Below are 18583 nucleotides of genomic sequence, written 5' to 3' on the forward strand. Positions count from 1 at the left end.
CACGGAAAAGTTTTATCTATTGTTTATGAAATTTCTCCTCAATTATCACTCAACAACATAAAGTCTAAGCAATCATATTGAATTTTTAATTCTACCAATCTTTCAACTGTTTAAAAGTCTCTGTCAATAAAAGTATAGATATCATCAACATTTTCTAGCCATTATATTTATATATATATATATATAAATGAAAGAACCTTTTACAGCTCAACTAGGCCCCTTTGACAAATAACACCAATTTAGTTGCAGAATTCATCTAGTTTTTCCCTTATTCCTTGTATTTCTCTTTAATGGCTAAATCTGATATGACAAGTTCATGATCTCTGTTTCTGTGCTAGATGGAGCTGTGACTGCAGGCTCAAGACCTTTCCTTACCATCAAAACTTTAGGAAATATGAAAACACAATTGACTAAATATGCCCTTGGAAGAATGCTTGTTCGCAGTTGGATTAACAAATTTTCTATGGTTGAAATGAACAAATGATGATGCTGCCAATCACTTTCAGTGATATCATTCATTGCATGGATATATTAGTAATGCACCTAAAACTTTTTAATGAAATTGGGATTTTAATAGATATCTTGAAGCTGAAAAAAAATTGGAGGAAAAATCTCTAGTCTCATGATACTGTATTCTGAGCTGCATATGCCATATTTATTGAGTAGCTCGAGGTTATATTAGAGATTTTGAGATCAAACTTCAAAAAACAAAAGAGAGAGAGAGAGAATAGTAGCTCAACTTTAGGCAAGTGAAGCTCTCTGCTCTGTAAGTGCTTTAGGGAAGCTCAAATCTTGGATCCAACGAACAGCATGTCTGGTCCAAGTGGATTATCATATTCAATAAAGAACAAGGATAAGTCCAAAAAAAATTCATAAAATGAAGCAGATAGTTTATGATTTCAATGAATTCTATTTGGCTTGCATAGAAACAGAAGTTCCATAAACAATTGAGAGCAGTCAAGTGGTCAAGAGATGACAAACACAGACAAATCACAAACAAATGAAGAATCATTTTCATCATAAATCCAATGCCAGAAGAGCGATAGAAGAAAGTGCATTTTATAAAATCCAATAGAAAACTTTGGTAAAGAAATGCAGTTTCATGATTATTTTTATCTGCTCAAAATTCCCTAACTGTGAGAACTTTTCAGGGATTTACGGTGAGGCTGTTTTTCCAAGGCTATTACCTAATAGACATTACATGTTGCTGGAAGATGATTACATAATTGATATAAGGAAGACATACGGATTGACTGATTCAATCTCCTAAAGAATCTATTTATTTATAGTCTTCATGAATGCTCTGCAATAGCTTATTGTCTTTCTGACAGCTGCAATATTTGCAAGAGTAAAATTGCTTCAGGGCATCTATATTTTCTGGTAGTAAAGAGTTACTTCTTATTTATGTCAGTTAACTTTCACCATATAATTTTTTACAATCATGTTATTTACACTTTTATTGGCAGCAGAATGAAGTGGTTTTATTACACATTCAAATGCCACAGTTCTGAGGATGGAAACTATTAAGCATCACAACTGTACTTCTGATATTACTTTAATTAAAAATCCAGACAACAAAAGAAAGAAACTTTTAATATGAAATACAATGATTATGACAACACACAACAAGACACAGTGAGAGATGATGAGGGACGGAAAAATTGCCGTGGCTACCTCAAATGTATCCCTTTTAGTAATCTTCTCCTTCGTCTTCATCATCAGCACCTTCTGCCCCAACTTCCTCATAGTCTTTTTCAAGGGCAGCAAGGTCTTCGCGGGCTTCTGAGAATTCACCTTCCTCCATGCCTTCACCTACATACCAATGGACAAATGCTCGCTTGGCATACATGAGATCAAATTTATGATCAATTCGGGCAAAAACCTCAGCCACAGCTGTGTTATTGCTAATCATACAAACTGCACGCTGAACTTTAGCAAGATCACCCCCAGGCACTACTGTTGGTGGCTGGTAGTTAATACCACATTTGAAACCAGTTGGACACCTGAAAGGTATGCGGACATAATGCCATTCAGATCCAGCAAAGATATGATAGATAGAGACATAATTTAATCTAGATCAGCCAGCCCATGAGAAAAGAACTTTGGGTCAACTCGCTCCGAAATATCTGTAAGATTGTTCAGCATTGAACTCTTCGAAGCAGAGAGTTCTCCATCATACTACATAATAGTGCACTTAGATTGCAGTGTTTAGTGGATGTCCATATTCTAAAGAACTCCTGCACATCGACTACTAATTTAGAAATATCAGTCGTATACCCAAAAATTTTAAATCCTAATGATCAGGTTATCATGGAATAGCATAATTGAAATAACTTAGGTTAATTATGTTTGCTTTCAGAACTTATATTAGTTTCGTGCTAACTGTAACTAGACAGATCCCATGGTGGGGGACCTATGCCACATCGACTGGTAGATCAGAATCATAAAAATATAATAAGTATGCAAATGACAGGCATATACAGGAATTCGGGGCCTAAAGCCTCGGTCCCCCTTTAGGTCCCCATATCTACAGGAGACAATGAAAGGATATAGCGGCTTCTGACCATGGGGTATGCCAAAATAATGGCAAAGTGATAACTATAAGGCTTATCGATTCACCAGTCTGCTGCATGTGCCACTGCAGGTCAATTATTTTATAAATTTAATCACAAGGAATATCTACTCACCAATCAACAAACTGAACTGTCCGCTTTGTCTTGATGGTGGCAACAGCCCCATTGACATCCTTAGGCACAACATCTCCACGATACATTAAACAACAAGCCATGTACTTCCCATGTCTTGGATCACATTTGGCCATCATACTTGAAGGTTCAAAAACAGCACTAGTGATTTCAGGAACTGATAGCTGTTCATGGTAGGCCTTTGCAGCTGAGATTACAGGAGCATAAGACGAAAGCATGAAATGAATACGAGGATATGGCACAAGGTTAGTCTGGAACTCAGTAATGTCCACGTTTATGGCCCCATCAAATCTCAAGGAAGTTGTCAAAGAAGAGATAATTTGAGATATTAATCGGTTCAAGTTGGTGTAAGTTGGTCTTTCAATGTCTAAGGATCTCCTACAAATATCATATATAGCTTCATTGTCTAGAAGCACAGCCACATCCGTGTGTTCAAGGAGAGAATGAGTGGAGAGCACACTGTTGTAAGGTTCCACAACTGCCGTAGAAACCTGCAAAATTTTGGATTTTTTTCTTAGAGTCTTGTAGCAATAGTTTGAGCTTACCAAGAAAAGCAACAAAAAATATACACATATGCTCACAGAAGAGAAAAATTAGTTGGATAATAGTTCAATCCCCTGAATCACTACATTGTTCTTTTAAGTTTAACCCCAATTTTACCATTCACACACCCAATATAGATTTAAAATGCAAATATAATCCTGTTGTTTAGTCATTTGAATTTATAATTTGGCAATTGACCTTTACCGAAAGCTTTTTAATATTCGTTATCAATTTTAATCAGGAAACTAATCAGGCACTTGGACACAAATTAATAGAATAAAATATACTCGTGTGCCTTTAGTAGCGACTAAAGTTCGCTCTAATTTTCCTTTCCCCTAATTTTTCCACAAGGTTTGAGGCAGTACCTGAGGAGAAGGGTAGATGGTGAAGCCAAGTTTTGACTTCTTTCCATAATCTACTGACAAACGCTCCAAAAGTAAAGAGCCCAAACCAGAACCGGTGCCACCACCAACGGCGTTAAATACCAGAAATCCTTGCAAACCAGTGCAGTTGTCAGCTAATTTTCTCACCCGATCAAGACAAAGATCAACAATTTCTCTCCCCACTGCAGCACAGAAGACCAACAATGGAGCTAAGCCAATATATTAGCTTATAATAAAATTTCCACTTTGAAATTGCAATGGTATGTTTTACCTGTATAGTGTCCTCTTGCAAAGTTATTGGCAGCATCTTCCTTTCCAGAAATAAGTTGCTCCGGGTGAAAAAGTTGTCTGTATGCTCCAGTTCTAACTTCATCAACGACAGTGGGCTCCAGATCAACAAACACAGCTCTAGGCACATGCTTGCCAGAACCGGTCTCACTGAAGAAGGTATTAAAGGCATCACGTGCAACACCTACAGAGGTGTCACTGCAAGAAAGCACAAAAAGTATATTGTTAGTTTCCAAGAAAACATTAAGAGAAAAAAAGATAAAGATAAATTTATAATAGCCTGCAAAAGGGAAACAAAATTCTATACAGTTGAAGTAAAAATAAAAAAATAAAAAGGATCATTCAGCAATCATCTCTATTGCAGACACATATTAACAAATGACGAGAGTTTCACTGAATATATGATATATATCACAAATTCCTTAGTATCGTTCATAATACAACAATTCAAAGAAAAGGAGCTGCTTTTTTAATGCATGACACTGAATTTAATGCCTGTGTTGCTATGTTCAATATCTGGTTTCAATCCAATATATTCCATAGCATCAATTTCCACAGGGAAAAATTATTCATCGAAGAACACCAGAAAGCAAAGACAGAAACTTCTTAACATGCAAAAAAAAAAAAATCCCAATTCATTCAACAGAGAAAAGTAAAGCCAAAATCAATCTAATTCACGCAATTTAATCAAATCATTTGCTCCATTTCCATGCACCAAAAAAAAAAAAAGACCATAATCTATCAAACTTCCGAAGAACCCCAATTCATTCAAAACAGATATCATTTCAATCCAAAGAAAGGTAAAAATAAAAAAAATAAAAAAATAAAAGAAACCCAGCTGGGAGAAACCAAACCTGGGCATCATTCCATCAGGTTGAATGCCATGTTCAACACAGTAAAGCTCCCAACAAGAATTCCCAACCTGAATCCCAGCCTGTCCTATGTGAATGCTTATAATCTCCCTCATCTCTCCCCTTCTTCTTCCTCTTCCTCTCTCTTTATCTCAACAACAGAGCCCTGTTTCTCCGGTTTATCGTGCTCTGTTGTTGAACGTTGCTTTTACAGAAAATGGCATAGAGGGAGAAAAGTTAGTTAATAATAGGTGAAACGATTGCCCGAGATGAAGTTGAGCCGTTGGATTTAACTTAACGGTTGACTAAGGAGCTTCTGGGTGCTACCATTTGGCGCCGACTGCTGCCCTGGGGCTCACTAGCTCGGACAGGTTGGCTTCTTGTCGTTTCATCTGGGCCACGCACTTGGATTTTTCCCCTTTTTATTTTCTTTCACATGACCAGTCCAATTATTTTATTTATTTAAAGAAAAAAACATATAAAATTTTCATTATCATTATCTACAACAAAAATATCTTGTAAATTACTATCTGACCAATTCTAGGGTATTTTAAAATTTATTTAAAATATAATTTTTTTAAATAAATGTGGGATTTATCATTCCTCTTAATTGGAATAAATTAGAAAAACAGTCGATAATATTATATTAAATTTGTTGTACAGTTTAGAAAATACATTAAAATGAGCAGCGAGTAAAAATATCATTTCGACTAATTATGTAAATACATATGTAGTTACAAATGTCATCTTTTGACTCAAAATACGATAAAATAATTATATATAATCAAAAGATGATAAATTATATTATTAAATCATAAAAATTAATAATATAATAATAAATTTTAATTTTAATAAATAAATCAAATTATTTTAAAAATCTCTTTTTATTTATTATTGATTGACTTTATGTAGATGAATATGTAAGATTACAATTACATAAAATAATTGGAGAGAAATATTGAGATTAAAAATGGGAAGGGTAGTTAGAATAATTGGAGAATTAGAGATGGAATGAGGTGGAAAAGGTGTGGCAGGTTGATGAAGACAAATTTCAAATATTAATTAAAATTAGTTCGGTATCAAGCTTTTAATAAAAAAATAAAATTGTTATTTTTTCAATTATAATTAAGATAAACAGTAATTATAATTATAAGAAAAATAAAAATATTAAAATAAAGAGTAATTTTGTAATTATATCAAATATTAACAAACGGTGATTATAAAATAAACACTCTAGTATGATTATAAAAAAATAAATTTGATTTTTATTATTTTATTAAGACAACAAATTTATATTTATTATTAAAAGATATTTATTTACTACAATAAAATAATTTATTCAAAGACAATTATTAATAATTATAATAATAAAAAGATTGTATAATTCTTTAATAAAAACATTTATCATCTTTTAAAGGAATTGACTAATGTTGCCTTCCTTTGTCAAAAGTAAGAACCTTCTTCTCATTCAAACTATTCAAAAAATAATTGATGTAAAGTATAAAAGTCTCCACCTCCTATTGCTTAACTAATCAAAATGTTACTGATGATAGGGCTGATTTCAATTTGGGTAGCGTATGAACGAGCCCCAATTTGGATCTATTTAGATGCAAAAAACTTGGTTTTAAATCGATAAATTAAAATTTGAATATAATTAAAAAAATAATTAAATATTAAATTTGATTTGATCGAACTTAAATTTAAATATTCGATTAGTTTAAACTTAACTTTTATTATAAAACGTGTTCCAAATTGAATTGTTTGATTGAGACTCTAACAATCAAATTGAAATCAACTTTAACTAGGAGGACCAAAATGTCACCAAAGTATTGCATATGATTCAAGTGAGTGAGACAAATCTTAGGGACAAAATTGTAAATATGCATATTACTATTCAATTTGAAAGACAACTGGCAAACTCGATTGGTCAAAAATTGCCAGTTGAAATTTGGTGGACGAAGGGCACAACACACGCACAATTGAACGCAATACAAGGAAAAGAAAATTCATTTAAAAAAAAATCATTAATAAAGTCATGCTTCCAACTCGGACAATCACTTTCCCATAATGCCATAAATAGCCTCACCAATCATATCTCTCTCTCCTTAAAGACTCGATGTGAAAGGTTAAGATAGTAATTCGAGTATTTAATAAAGATATTTGTAAGTAAAAACTCAATAACAGTGACACTGCCAAGAAACCGAAACTATTATCTTCTTTAACGAACATATAACATCTTTATGCTATACAAAGGATCTTGACCGTTGTATTTAATAAGTACTCACTGTTTTGACGGTTAATAGTAGATCAAGTTTGAACAAAATTCATCGTAGGGTCAAAATGTGATCAGTTTCTGAAACGCGTTGTAGATGATTTAGCTATAAAATAGCTCCAGCACCGTCTGATACTGACCTCTCTCTTCCGGTTTTAGTTTCAACAAGAAAATCGCCATCTCGTTGTTTCGCTCTCTTTTTGGCTGAGAAGAAACGGAGCCGTAGAGAGGTCTGCTATTACTTCTGTTGTAAGGAACCGGGTCTTGGATCTAGAGTTCATTAAAAATTAAAATACATTGTTCAATTTATTTAGATCTGGAATCTGATCGTTTTGGTTTGTAATCGAATCAGCGTTTATTTGTTTATTTATTCTCTCGAGGTTCGTCTTCAAGCTTCTCCGCAATGAACGATCTTCTAGGAGTAAGTTTGTCAGCTCGTTTTTTTGTTTTAATTTTTTAGCTGTTGTAAATTAAGTAATGGTTTGTTTTGTTTGATTGTGAGGACGTGGAACCGGTTTTATTGGTGCTTTGGTTTTGTCTTGGTTCTATTTTGATTGTGATAGCTGTGTAAGGTTTAGAAATTTGGTAACGAATTTAAAAAATATATATATATATTGGAGCTTAGAATTCTTCTGTTTGTCTGTTGAGAAAGAGATGATAAAATGGAATGAAATGAAGCTATCTCGTTTATTAACTATCGTAAACTGTAAAATGTTTTACAATAATGATGTATGGCTTCTGGTTTTGGGGGAGAATAATCTGAAGTAATTAGTAGCATGGAATTCAGTTTAAGATTGTCTTGCTTATTTGATTAGTGATGTTCTCAGGACTCTGGTGATGTACTGGGGACTACCTTTTTATGCAACTTTGATTGACACTTTGAAATACTTATGGATGTAATTTTGCTCGTTTGAAGCCAAGGGATAAAGTTTTTGTTAATGGGACTGGTTTTTACAAATTGATATTGACTAGATACTCAACTGTAGTTTCATCGTATAGGAATCTGCATAATTACGTGACTGTCATGTTTTTGACTAATTTGTGTCCTAGTGCTGATTTTTCAAGTCAAGTGATGAGTTCCTTGAAAGTTTTTTTTTTCGTATTACTTCGGCTTCTTTTAGTTTAATAGAGTTCATAAGGTCTTATTGTATAGAGTTTGAGTTCATATATATGCAGCTGAACATCTGAAATGCTTTATGAGGCTTGTCTTTTATTGCTATTGGTTATACTGCTTCATAAATGAACTGGTGCTGTTATGGTTAAGATTTAAGGTTTGGTGCAGATTCTTATCTGCTTACTTATCTTAATGACTTTTGCAGAATTCTTTTGAGCTCCCTCGAAGTCAAAGTTCTAGAGGGGGAGATATCGAGTTAGGGGACCAAAGGAATTCTGGAGATCTGGGCTTGGAAAATTTCTTTAAAAAGGTGATTTCAACTTCTTATTTCATTTGTTTCTTATGTGCAAGGCTGAAGGAAGAACAATTGAGTCCTTTTATGGCATCTGTATTTATTATAGTATCATGTATACTAGCAAAAATCAAAGTTTTTGGAAAATCAATAATCAGTCTTATCATGTCATATCCTTTTTTTTTGGCAGGTTCAAGAGATCGATAAAGAATGTGCAAAGCTTGATAAACTACTTAAAAAGCTCCAGGTAGAAATTTTCTTCTCCTGGTGATGCTGATTTGTTTGGAAGTTTTATCGACAGCATTTAACTGTTCAGTCATCTGTGTATTATGTTAGGAAAAGCATTCAAAGTCATTTCTTTTGAGGGAGTCATTTGGATCTTAATTTTATTTTTGTATATTTCTATCTCATTTATTTATTTTGCAAAAATATCACTTTTGGAATGCAAGAAGATCTGGTGATGGTTTACCAGGATCAACTGTAATGTTTAGTTATAAGATGATTGAACAGAGAAAACTAGAAATTCCAAAATGTAGAAACTCTTTAAGGTTGACATATCTAAAAGGACATTCAGAATTGAACTGTATTGCAGTTAGAACTGAGCCTTCCTCGAGGGAAAAATAAAATGGATTGGTCTTTCATGTATGTTACATAGCCTTCTTATTTGTAGTTATGCTGGATTTATTCCTAATATTTTACATAATGATTTATGAAAGGTATTGTTGAGAAAGTATGAGCCAAAATTCAACTTGAATTAGTGGAAAGCAAGAAAGAGCTAGATCTTCAATGTATTTATTTACCTGCTTTTCATAATGTGCGCTTTATTATCATTTTCCTGCACATTGTGAATGCAGGATGCACATGAGGAGTCAAAGGCTGTGACCAAGGCTCCTGCTATGAAAGGTAATCAGTAATCTCACACAGTTCTTTTTGATCTACAAGTGAATTTTTATTTTTTAAATAGATATTCCTTTTTCTTCCCTTTGGTGAATCAAGTAAAACAATTTGCTTTAGAAGATGGGAATTAAAATTATTCATGAAAAAGCTGTGTAAATATAATATTTTATGTAATAAGTTTCACTGTATTAACCATTATATTCATGTATTCAAAATAAGCTCCAGGTTGTATTTTGCAATGGTCAGAGAATTCAGTAGGAGCAACAAAATTAAGGGAATGAATATAACTAATCTATGTACCTATGGATGTTGAACAAACAGGAGTTCATTGGACTCAGTTTATTAACACAGGTTTGAAGTTTATAGTAGGTGATAAAACCATGCACACTCCAAATAACAGGGTCCTAAAATACCTTAAATTGGATCTGTAAGCCATAAGCTGCTTTCTATTAGCCTCTGATGACATCTTTTTTTGTGTGTGGAGTCTTGTTTATGTATATTCATACAGATTTGTTTTTGTGTGTGGTGATAAACCACTCAAATTTCCTCATTATCCACAAAATTTGAATAGTTCCTTGTCTGCATGCTTTAATATACATTATGGTAGAGTTTCGTTAAATTTTTAGTTTCATTTATTCTTCAACTTAATAATAAGTTGCAGTTCTTTGAACTTAATAAATTATAATGATGGATTCTCTTCTCATCATTAGCAATCAAGAAGCGAATGGACAAAGATGTTGATGAAGTTGGGAAGATTGCTCGTTTTCTTAAGTCAAAGATTGAAGAATTGGATAGAGAGGTAGGAATAACTTGCTCCATTTGTTCTATAATTTGTAGTTCTTAACTCGCTTCTGTGTCCGTTCTTTTATGTGCTCAGAATTTAACCAATAGGCAGAAGCCTGGGTGTGGAAAAGGATCGGGTGTGGATAGATCAAGGACTGCAACAACTATGTAATTTACTTTTGCTCTTTTATATTTTCGTCTTTCCTTACTGTTTACCACTTTACTGTTATGTGAACAATATCTTCTCCAAAATTTCTTGAGTTCTCTGATTTATTGGATAACAACATGAATACATAATTGGTAGAGAACTGCACCAGAGCTACCAACCATCTGTAAAGTCCTGAAGTTTAAATTCTATTTGATGCTCTGTGTGAGAAATTGACACAACTTGAACAACTTTCTGATTTTTGTGCATAATTTAGTTTCAGCTATCAGATGCACCATGACTGACTTTTTAAACTTTATTTTTGTTGTAGGGCGTTAAAAAAGAAGTTGAAAGATAAAATGGCAGAATTTCAGGTAGTTCAGATATAAATAAATTGAATAAAATTCCTTTCCTTTTGAAAAAATAAGTTTGGTATAAACTCTTTTATGGTGTTTTGAATCTTCTCAATTTTACAGTTCCTTAATATTTTTGCAGGTTCTAAGGGAAACTATCCATCAAGAGTACCGAGAGGTTGTTGAGAGGCGTGTTTATACAGGTTTGAACCCTACACTAGTTATGATTAATCGCTATAATATCTGAATACAATGCTCTGGCCTTCCACTATGCAGCTAATTTTTTATATTTCCTGATTTGAGTGGTTTAGTAACGGGTGCAACAGCGGATGAAGAGGTAAAATTTGTTACTTATCCAGAATTCTAAAGTAAATCTGGCTTCTTGTGAGCTCATATTTCACTATTGAACAATGTACAGACAATTGACAAATTGATTGAGACTGGAGACAGTGAACAAATTTTCCAGAAAGCAATCCAGGAACAAGGACGGGGCCAGGTTTGTCTTTCCTTTTTCCTACACAACATACTTCTTCTCAAAAGGGTTTTTTCTTCTCTGTCAAACCGATTTTTGTTGGTTGGAGATTGGGGTCGATCCTGGGAAGGAAATGATATTTTTTGGGTATTTCTTGGAAAATATTCACGTATATTAAATTAATTGATACATGGTTTATTTGCAGATAATTGACACCCTGGCAGAAATTCAAGAGCGCCATGATGCTGTTAGGGATTTGGAAAGGAAGCTTCTTGAGTTACAACAGGTATTTAATTAATTTAAGGCATTGGTGTCAATTGTGTTTTCAAAAAAATCAGATCAAACCTTTGGGGGTATTTTACCATTAGAAATTAGAAGTTATCCTTCAGTGGTTAAAATGTTTTAGTGAAAACAGTGTGCCATCAGTGACTGATAGCATTCAAATTCACATTGTTTAACTTGGTCCAACCTGATTGCCAAGAGCAACCAAACAGACTTAAAAGAGGCATAGTGATTTCAAAATCTGAACTGCGTAGTCAAATAATATATTTTGACTCTATATGTAAATCACTCGTCTTTTGCAGATCTTTCTGGATATGGCGGTATTGGTGGATGCACAGGGAGAAATGCTTGACAACATTGAATCTCAGGTAAACTTAACCTATCCGTAAAAGTGAAGAAAGAGCATGCTTGATACAAAATCTCTGCACAATTACACAGAGAAAACAAAAAACGTAATAATATACATATCAGATTGTCTAATATCTGTATAAATTTATGACTGATAACTTTAACTGGATGAACATACATTTATTTCCTCGGGATCGTAAGATGGGTATTAATTTGCCGATTTCATGGCTGTCGTCCCTGTTTTTAGGTGTCAAGTGCAGTAGATCACGTGCAATCAGGAAATACTGCACTCCAAAAGGCAAAGAAGTTACAGAAGAGTTCTCGGAAGTGGATGTGCATTGCCATTATCATTCTTCTCATCATTGTTGTAATCATAGTGGTTGCCGTGATCAAGCCCTGGGGTAGCAACAAGGGTGCTTAGTTGCTCTGCCTATTACATTGTACAAAGTTGGAACATGGTTTCTTTCACGTATATTTTTCCGATCCTTCTCAGACATGCGACATTGTCATCTCTGTTTGAGGTCCAATTTTAAACCCAGATTCTCTTTGATTGCTCATACCTTTTTGACCAAGCGAACCTGAGTTGTTGCTATGACAAATGATAATTATAATGTACACCATGTAACTTAAAGTACATGCTTCCAGCTTCCATATTCTTTGATGTAATTTGAGAAGTGAAAATGCTTTTATTATTTGGTTAATTTTCATATAGATTGTTTTATACGAATGATGAAAAAACTTATGGGCACATTTTGGAGGGTTTAAAGCAAATTAACACTTCTTACATCAGTCAAGTAAATTAGTCACTGGACTGGAGAGAAAAATTTTGTATTCGTTAAGACTCAAAACAAGTTCTTCTGGTATTGAATATATGCTACATTACGTCCAAATTTTATTTGGTTGAATGGTTCTAACATTTATTTAAATAGTTTACTGATTTCCATCGCTATTTGACGTGGCAAGCTCTGGGTTACGATTGCATTGCTTACATCATCTCTTGTTTATCATTTACCATTATCAGTTAAATCCACAAATTTTAACAATTTAATAAAGGAGTTACGCCTTATTACTATGCAAACCTAACTTCTGAAACAAGGTAATTGCAGCATGCAACAAAAATAGATGGTTTGCAGTCGGATTTGCTTGAGTTTACTGGTAAGTGGAGCTGCCGCCTTGTAATTTAATAAGGGAATGGTAAGCTCCAGCGCGGCCTAAGGACATGAGTTCATTGTGTGAACCTTGTTCTGCAACTTTCCCATTTTCAATAACAGCAATGGTGTCTGCTTTCTGTATTGTGGAGAGCCTGTGAGCAACAACTACGCATGTTCTGCCAACCGTCATGTTTTCAAGGGCTTCTTGCACCAAGCTTTCTGATACACTGTCTAGAGCACTGGTAGCTTCATCCAATAGGAGGATTGCTGGGTTTTTCAGAATTGCGCGAGCAAGAGCAATCCTTTGTTTTTGACCTCCTGAGAGCTGAACTCCTCTTTCTCCACAGTAAGTGTCGTATCCATCTTTCATTCCACTGCAAATGAGCAATAGACATGATTAGCAGAGTCATTTGCTTCATAAGAATTTGATAGTTTTGAAACAAATATTTATACCTTATGAATTCATGAGCATTGGCGGTAACTGCAGCCTCCTTAATCTCGGATTCTTTAACATTTTCTTCTCCGTAGGCAATGTTTTCGTGGATGGTTCCTGCAAAAAGGGTTGGCTCCTGACTGACTAATGCAATATGGGACCTCAACATTCTCAAATTGTAGCTCTTTATGTCCTGTTCATCTATGAATACCGATCCTTTCTCTGGGTCATAAAACCTTTCAATAAGGCTAATAATGGTGGATTTACCAGAACCACTCTGCCCCACTAGTGCAACTGTCCTCCCTGCTTCAATTCTGAGATTCAGACCCTTGAGGATCAATTGTTCAGGTCTAGTTGGATAAGCAAAGAACACATTCTTCAGCTCTATACGGCCCCTTATTCCTTTTTTCATGTCGCGGTTCCAATTCGAACTGCCATCCGGATCAATCTCACTTCTCCTGTCTAAGATTGCAAAAACTGATCGAACAGCGTTGCTTCCTTTAGATAAATCAGAAGTCATGCTTCCAGCTTCTGCAATGACATAAGCAGTGAATAGAAGTATTAAAAATGCTTGGAAAAGTTGCTCTGGGGTTATTAATCCTTTTGTCAAGAGTCTCCCACCATACCAATAGCCTAATGCTGTAGAACCTGTGTTGAAAAATTGACAGCTAAAAAGGCCAACGCCAGAAAACCAAGAATGTTTGACGCTCTCCTCTTTAGGACCTCTCAAGGTGTCCTTGAATAGCCCCAACATTCTTTTCTGAGAAGAGAAAGCAGTTATAGTTCTATGGTTAATTACGGCTTCGCTTGCTAATTGGCTTCCCTCCTTCTGTGCTTTTTGAGCTTTTCCAGCCATACTCTTCATCAGAACACTCTTTACATAATAGCTCCCAATTACTAATGGCTGTACTGCAATCATCGCAAGTGCTAGCTTCCAAGACAGTACAAGTCCTAGTGCATAAGCAAAGATAGAACCAAAGATTGCTTGAGCTAGCAGTGACATTCGATCCCCAACTAGGGACCGAACCAAGTTTGCTTCAGTAGCCAGTCTTGCACAAATGGCCGCACTTGTATTCTCTTCTTGATCAAACCATCCTATCTCAAATGTCATCAGCTTTTGAAGCAGTTTTTCACGCACCCTTTTGGTCAGTTTTTCTCCCATGACAGAAAAACTGTAGTGTTGGAGGAGACTGGAGGTGAAGCTGAGAGCTGCAACGCCTAAGAAAGCGAAAGACAAGATTCTTGATCTATGCTTGATCTCGGATTTTTCAGAGCGGAAGAAATTTGATATAAGAGAACCCACACAATAGGCATTAATGGGTTGAACTGCTCCAGAACCTATTGCAGCTATGCATCCTAGCAATGCTTGCCCCAACTCAGGTGCATTCATTCTGAGCAAACGCCATTGGGAGGGAGGAGCATAACTTGATTCGTTTATGTCATCTTCAAAACTTCCATCATCAGGATCATACTGGATGGTGTAGGAATAGGGTGTACCAATGGAAAGTGCCGGGCTGATGGGGTGAATTACTGGTGTGCTTGGGGCACTTGACCTGACACTCATGGGACTTTGTGCAACACTCATCCTATAGAGACTCCTTGCATCTATATGATGGCTGAATTCATAAGAAGTGTCACTTTGGGATGACATCTGCTGCAGTTCTACCATCTGGTAGTATTCACCACCCTCTCTGTGGTTCATCAGCTCATTGTGGGAACCAGATTCTATCACTTTACCAGCTTTAAAAACCATAATCAGGTTTGCTGCTCGTATTGTGGACAGGCGGTGAGCAATGATGATAGTTGTCCTCCCCACTGATGCCTGATCAACTGCATCCTGTACCACTCTTTCAGATTGTGCATCCAGTGCACTAGTGGCTTCATCAAGCAGCAGGATTTTTGGGTTCCTGATTAGAGCCCTTGCTATGGCAATCCTCTGCTTTTGCCCACCTGACAACTGGAATCCAAATTGACCAACCTGGGAAACAGACAAAGATCATCAAGGTAGTGTTTCAAGGAAAGTTGCACAAGAAAATATGGTTTACAAGGTCTTTGCTTTGTAGAAGAAAAATCCAAATCAGTTCAGAGTGTTGAAGTTAGCTTACTTGAGTTTCATATCCTTCTGGCAACTTGGTGATGAAGTCATGTGCATTGGCAGCCTTAGCCGCACTGATCACATCATCCATAGAAGCCCCTTCCTTCCCAAACAATATGTTCTCTTTAATAGATGTTGCAAAGAGGACTGGTTCTTGATTAACTAGACCCATTTGGGATCTCAGCCATTTCAGCTGAAGTTTCCTTATTTTATATCCATCCAAGAAAACTTCTCCTTCAATAGGATCATAAAATCTTTGCAGCAACGCAATGGTAGTGGACTTTCCAGAGCCACTACCACCCACAAGACCGACAGTTTTACCAGCTGGAACCCTCATATTTAACCCTTGTAAGACTGGTGTATCTGGTCTTGATGGATAACTAAAGTAGATGCCCTTAAATTCAATTTCTCCTCTTACGTATGACAAAGCCTTTCCCTTTCTATCCTCTGTGTCTATAGTTGGGTTCCGATCAATCATTTCAAAGATTCGAGTAGCTGCAACTGTTGCCTCAGTGATGGAAGTTAGATTTGGTAGTGCTCCCAAAACACTCCTGCAAACACAAAACAGAAACTGTGAGTTTTAGAACTGAAATAAGTTCACTTATGAAGCCTGTCAATAAGATAACTTATAGGCCTAGAAACTCACAATCCTCCCATGATTACATTGATTGCAGCAACAAAAATAGAGCCACCTTTTTCTCCTTTCTCAGTGACTAAGTAAGTTCCCACCCAAGCGTGAAAAGCCCATCCTACATAAATCATTCCCATGCTTCCCATCAACAAACCCTTAATGAAACCTTGCTTTATTCCCAACTCCATAGTTGTCTGAAGAGCATTGCTGAACCTTATCAGTGTTTGATTCTCTGCGACATATGAATATACAGTTCTTATGGAAGAAATTGCTTGTTCTGCAATCCCACCTGCAACTCCATAAGATTCAATCATTTTCATTATAACGTCCATCATCATCTTCCCAAACATGAGGCCAGGAACTATGAACATCAGTGTCAATGGAATAGCTGCTAATGTCAGTCTCCAAGAGAGTATGAAGGATAATAGGAGGCAGAAGATGAATGTTGACATGTATGCAAGGCAGTTGGGTATCTGCAAGCACAAAAAATTAAATTATGACTAGAGCATAGCTAAAATATTGTTCATTTTAAGGACATACAAAAAGGTTGATACCAAGAATGTGGAGCCAAGTCCTTCTAGGTCCAACAGGCTCTGGGAAATTATGTGTGAATATACATTGATTCAACAAATACATCTCTCCTTTGATGCAAATTATAAAGGGTTTAACAGTACTAAATCCATACCTTGTCGCATATGGAAACTTGGATTGAATTGGCATCATTGGAGATGGTTGAGACAACTTGGAAAGTTGTCGAAGAACCTTGTTCTTGGGTGTCAAAGAAACCGACTTCTTGTCTCAGGACAGCTTTCAGGTATTCTGTTCTCATTCTAGAAGTCTGTCTCTCTGCTGTTCTTGTCCAACATATTCCTTCTGCCAAAAAACAAAAAAATGATAATAAGATAATTAAGATCCAGTTCTAAGAACAAATGAGTATTTCTTAATCTATTCTTTTTCCTGGAAGAGGTTGGTTGAAGTAATCAAGTGTTCCAACTTACCAACAAAAGCAGAAAGACCAACTCCAATTGCAACATATAGCAGCCTCAGAGCATACTGAAATATAAAATTTAGAGTAACTAAGTAATCAAGTTCATTTTAGTCCTTAAAATAAGGCAACCAATGAATATGCTAGCCATCTTAACTCAAAGACCAAGGCAAAGAGGGAAGTAATGTGCATGGAAGATTGAAAACATAAATGCCAAACTTAATATTTTGGTTGCAAAGTATGCTGGGGAAGCTACCTGGTCTACATCATCATTAGACAAAAGGCTTTTTGCAGGATTTCCGTAGTCATTGATCACATTGCTAAGAACATACATCATAAGAGGATACTGCAATCCATCTCCAATGCTTCCCATTGTCCCTAACAACATTAACAACTTGTCCTTCCCATCCGCGAATCGAAACATACTATCCTTACCCTCCCTATTTCTCATTTTCCCTCAAAAATCTACTATCAACTTCATCAATTCCCCATTCCAACAAAGACTGCTATTTTATATCCACTGTTTTGTACTATGTACTTCTGCTAGGCACATCTCATTGGCAGGCCATTAAATTTTTATGTTGTCTTTATTCTTTTCACTTCTAAAACCACTGCCATATGAAGTTGATTAATAGTTCTGAATAAGCCGACGTGGATTCTATGATTTGTCAGGCATACTGATTCTGTTTCCATAATTCCACCAAGCAAGATTAAAAGTACCCAGTACATTCCTTCTGTTATGTTGTTTATTGTTTATTTATCTTCATGCTAATCCAAATTCTGGGCAAGAATTATTGTCGGATTTTCTGTTTTGAATGTTGATGTCATGTTTAGCTGGAAAAGACCTTGATTTTGACAATTCTGAGGGCAATGGCTTGGTGGAAATTTCTTCTGCAAATGTAATGCAGGGCCACAATTGCTTTCAAATAGAAAACTTGGCCTGCAATTTGCACCCTCTTCCAAAAATTAACAAACAAATCTCAGCATCTTTTCAAGGTGTTTCTTTCATTAAAATATTATCATATGGAAAGATTTTTGGCTGCGTGTACTCTTTGAAAGATTCTACGTTGGCCTATAATAATGTTGAAACTTTCAGCTGGATAAGATTTTCTCGTTTCAGCTTTGTTAGATTTCCATTTTCAATTGTATGAGCTCCAAATCCAATGAAATGCAGTTAAGGGTGGATTCGAATTGAGTCAACTTGGGCTTGAATCCATATACAGTTCACTCGAGTTAGAATTCCAACTCAGTTTAAATTTGATGATTTGTCAACGATTCACCTTTCTAATGTTATTTGTCATGCTTCCGACAACATTGTATATCTCTCCAATGATTTTGTTTTCCAAATCGAACAAGCTTGAGTCGATCTTTGTTCGGATTCAATTTGACTCAAATCTACCTCTAAATGTGACACTCAAATTATGCTTTGCTGCACAACTAATTGTAATCTAGCTTGGATTTTACCGGTAGTCAGATCTTACCATGTGTAAGAAGGCAAAAACAAATGCCAGTTTTTTTCTCCCATAACTCATTGGAAGCTGAAAAAAATGGTCCAGGGTC

The 18583-nt window shown here is 35.5% G+C and overlaps 3 protein-coding genes across 3 annotated transcripts; 1 reads left to right on the top strand and 2 right to left on the bottom strand.

Annotated features, from left to right (window-relative positions):
* Positions 1-1523: 1523 nt before the first annotated feature.
* LOC123209052 (tubulin alpha-5 chain) lies at positions 1524-5105 on the bottom strand. Its single transcript, XM_044626779.1, has 5 exons — positions 4774-5105; positions 3903-4117; positions 3614-3813; positions 2688-3196; positions 1524-2003 (listed from the first exon to the last, which is right to left on the bottom strand). Exons 1-5 carry the CDS (start codon positions 4884-4886, stop codon positions 1691-1693), a joined length of 1350 nt encoding a protein of 449 aa, XP_044482714.1. The 5' UTR covers positions 4887-5105; the 3' UTR covers positions 1524-1690.
* A 1914-nt stretch (positions 5106-7019) lies between these two features.
* On the top strand, positions 7020-12452 carry LOC123209769 (syntaxin-132-like). Its single transcript, XM_044627907.1, has 14 exons — positions 7020-7291; positions 7395-7463; positions 8362-8466; positions 8639-8695; positions 9303-9351; positions 10056-10144; positions 10223-10296; positions 10605-10647; positions 10769-10829; positions 10938-10963; positions 11045-11122; positions 11304-11384; positions 11683-11748; positions 11976-12452. Exons 2-14 carry the CDS (start codon positions 7446-7448, stop codon positions 12147-12149), a joined length of 921 nt encoding a protein of 306 aa, XP_044483842.1. The 5' UTR covers positions 7020-7291; positions 7395-7445; the 3' UTR covers positions 12150-12452.
* A 382-nt stretch (positions 12453-12834) lies between these two features.
* Positions 12835-17474, bottom strand: LOC123208710 (putative multidrug resistance protein). Its single transcript, XM_044626227.1, has 7 exons — positions 17280-17474; positions 17037-17091; positions 16724-16911; positions 16054-16511; positions 15418-15958; positions 13333-15290; positions 12835-13253 (listed from the first exon to the last, which is right to left on the bottom strand). Exons 1-7 carry the CDS (start codon positions 17472-17474, stop codon positions 12878-12880), a joined length of 3771 nt encoding a protein of 1256 aa, XP_044482162.1. The 3' UTR covers positions 12835-12877.
* Between the last annotated feature and the right edge of the window lie 1109 nt (positions 17475-18583).

This window comes from Mangifera indica, chromosome 2, assembly GCF_011075055.1.
Source record: "Mangifera indica cultivar Alphonso chromosome 2, CATAS_Mindica_2.1, whole genome shotgun sequence".
In the NCBI taxonomy this organism is placed as follows: Eukaryota; Viridiplantae; Streptophyta; class Magnoliopsida; order Sapindales; family Anacardiaceae; genus Mangifera; species Mangifera indica.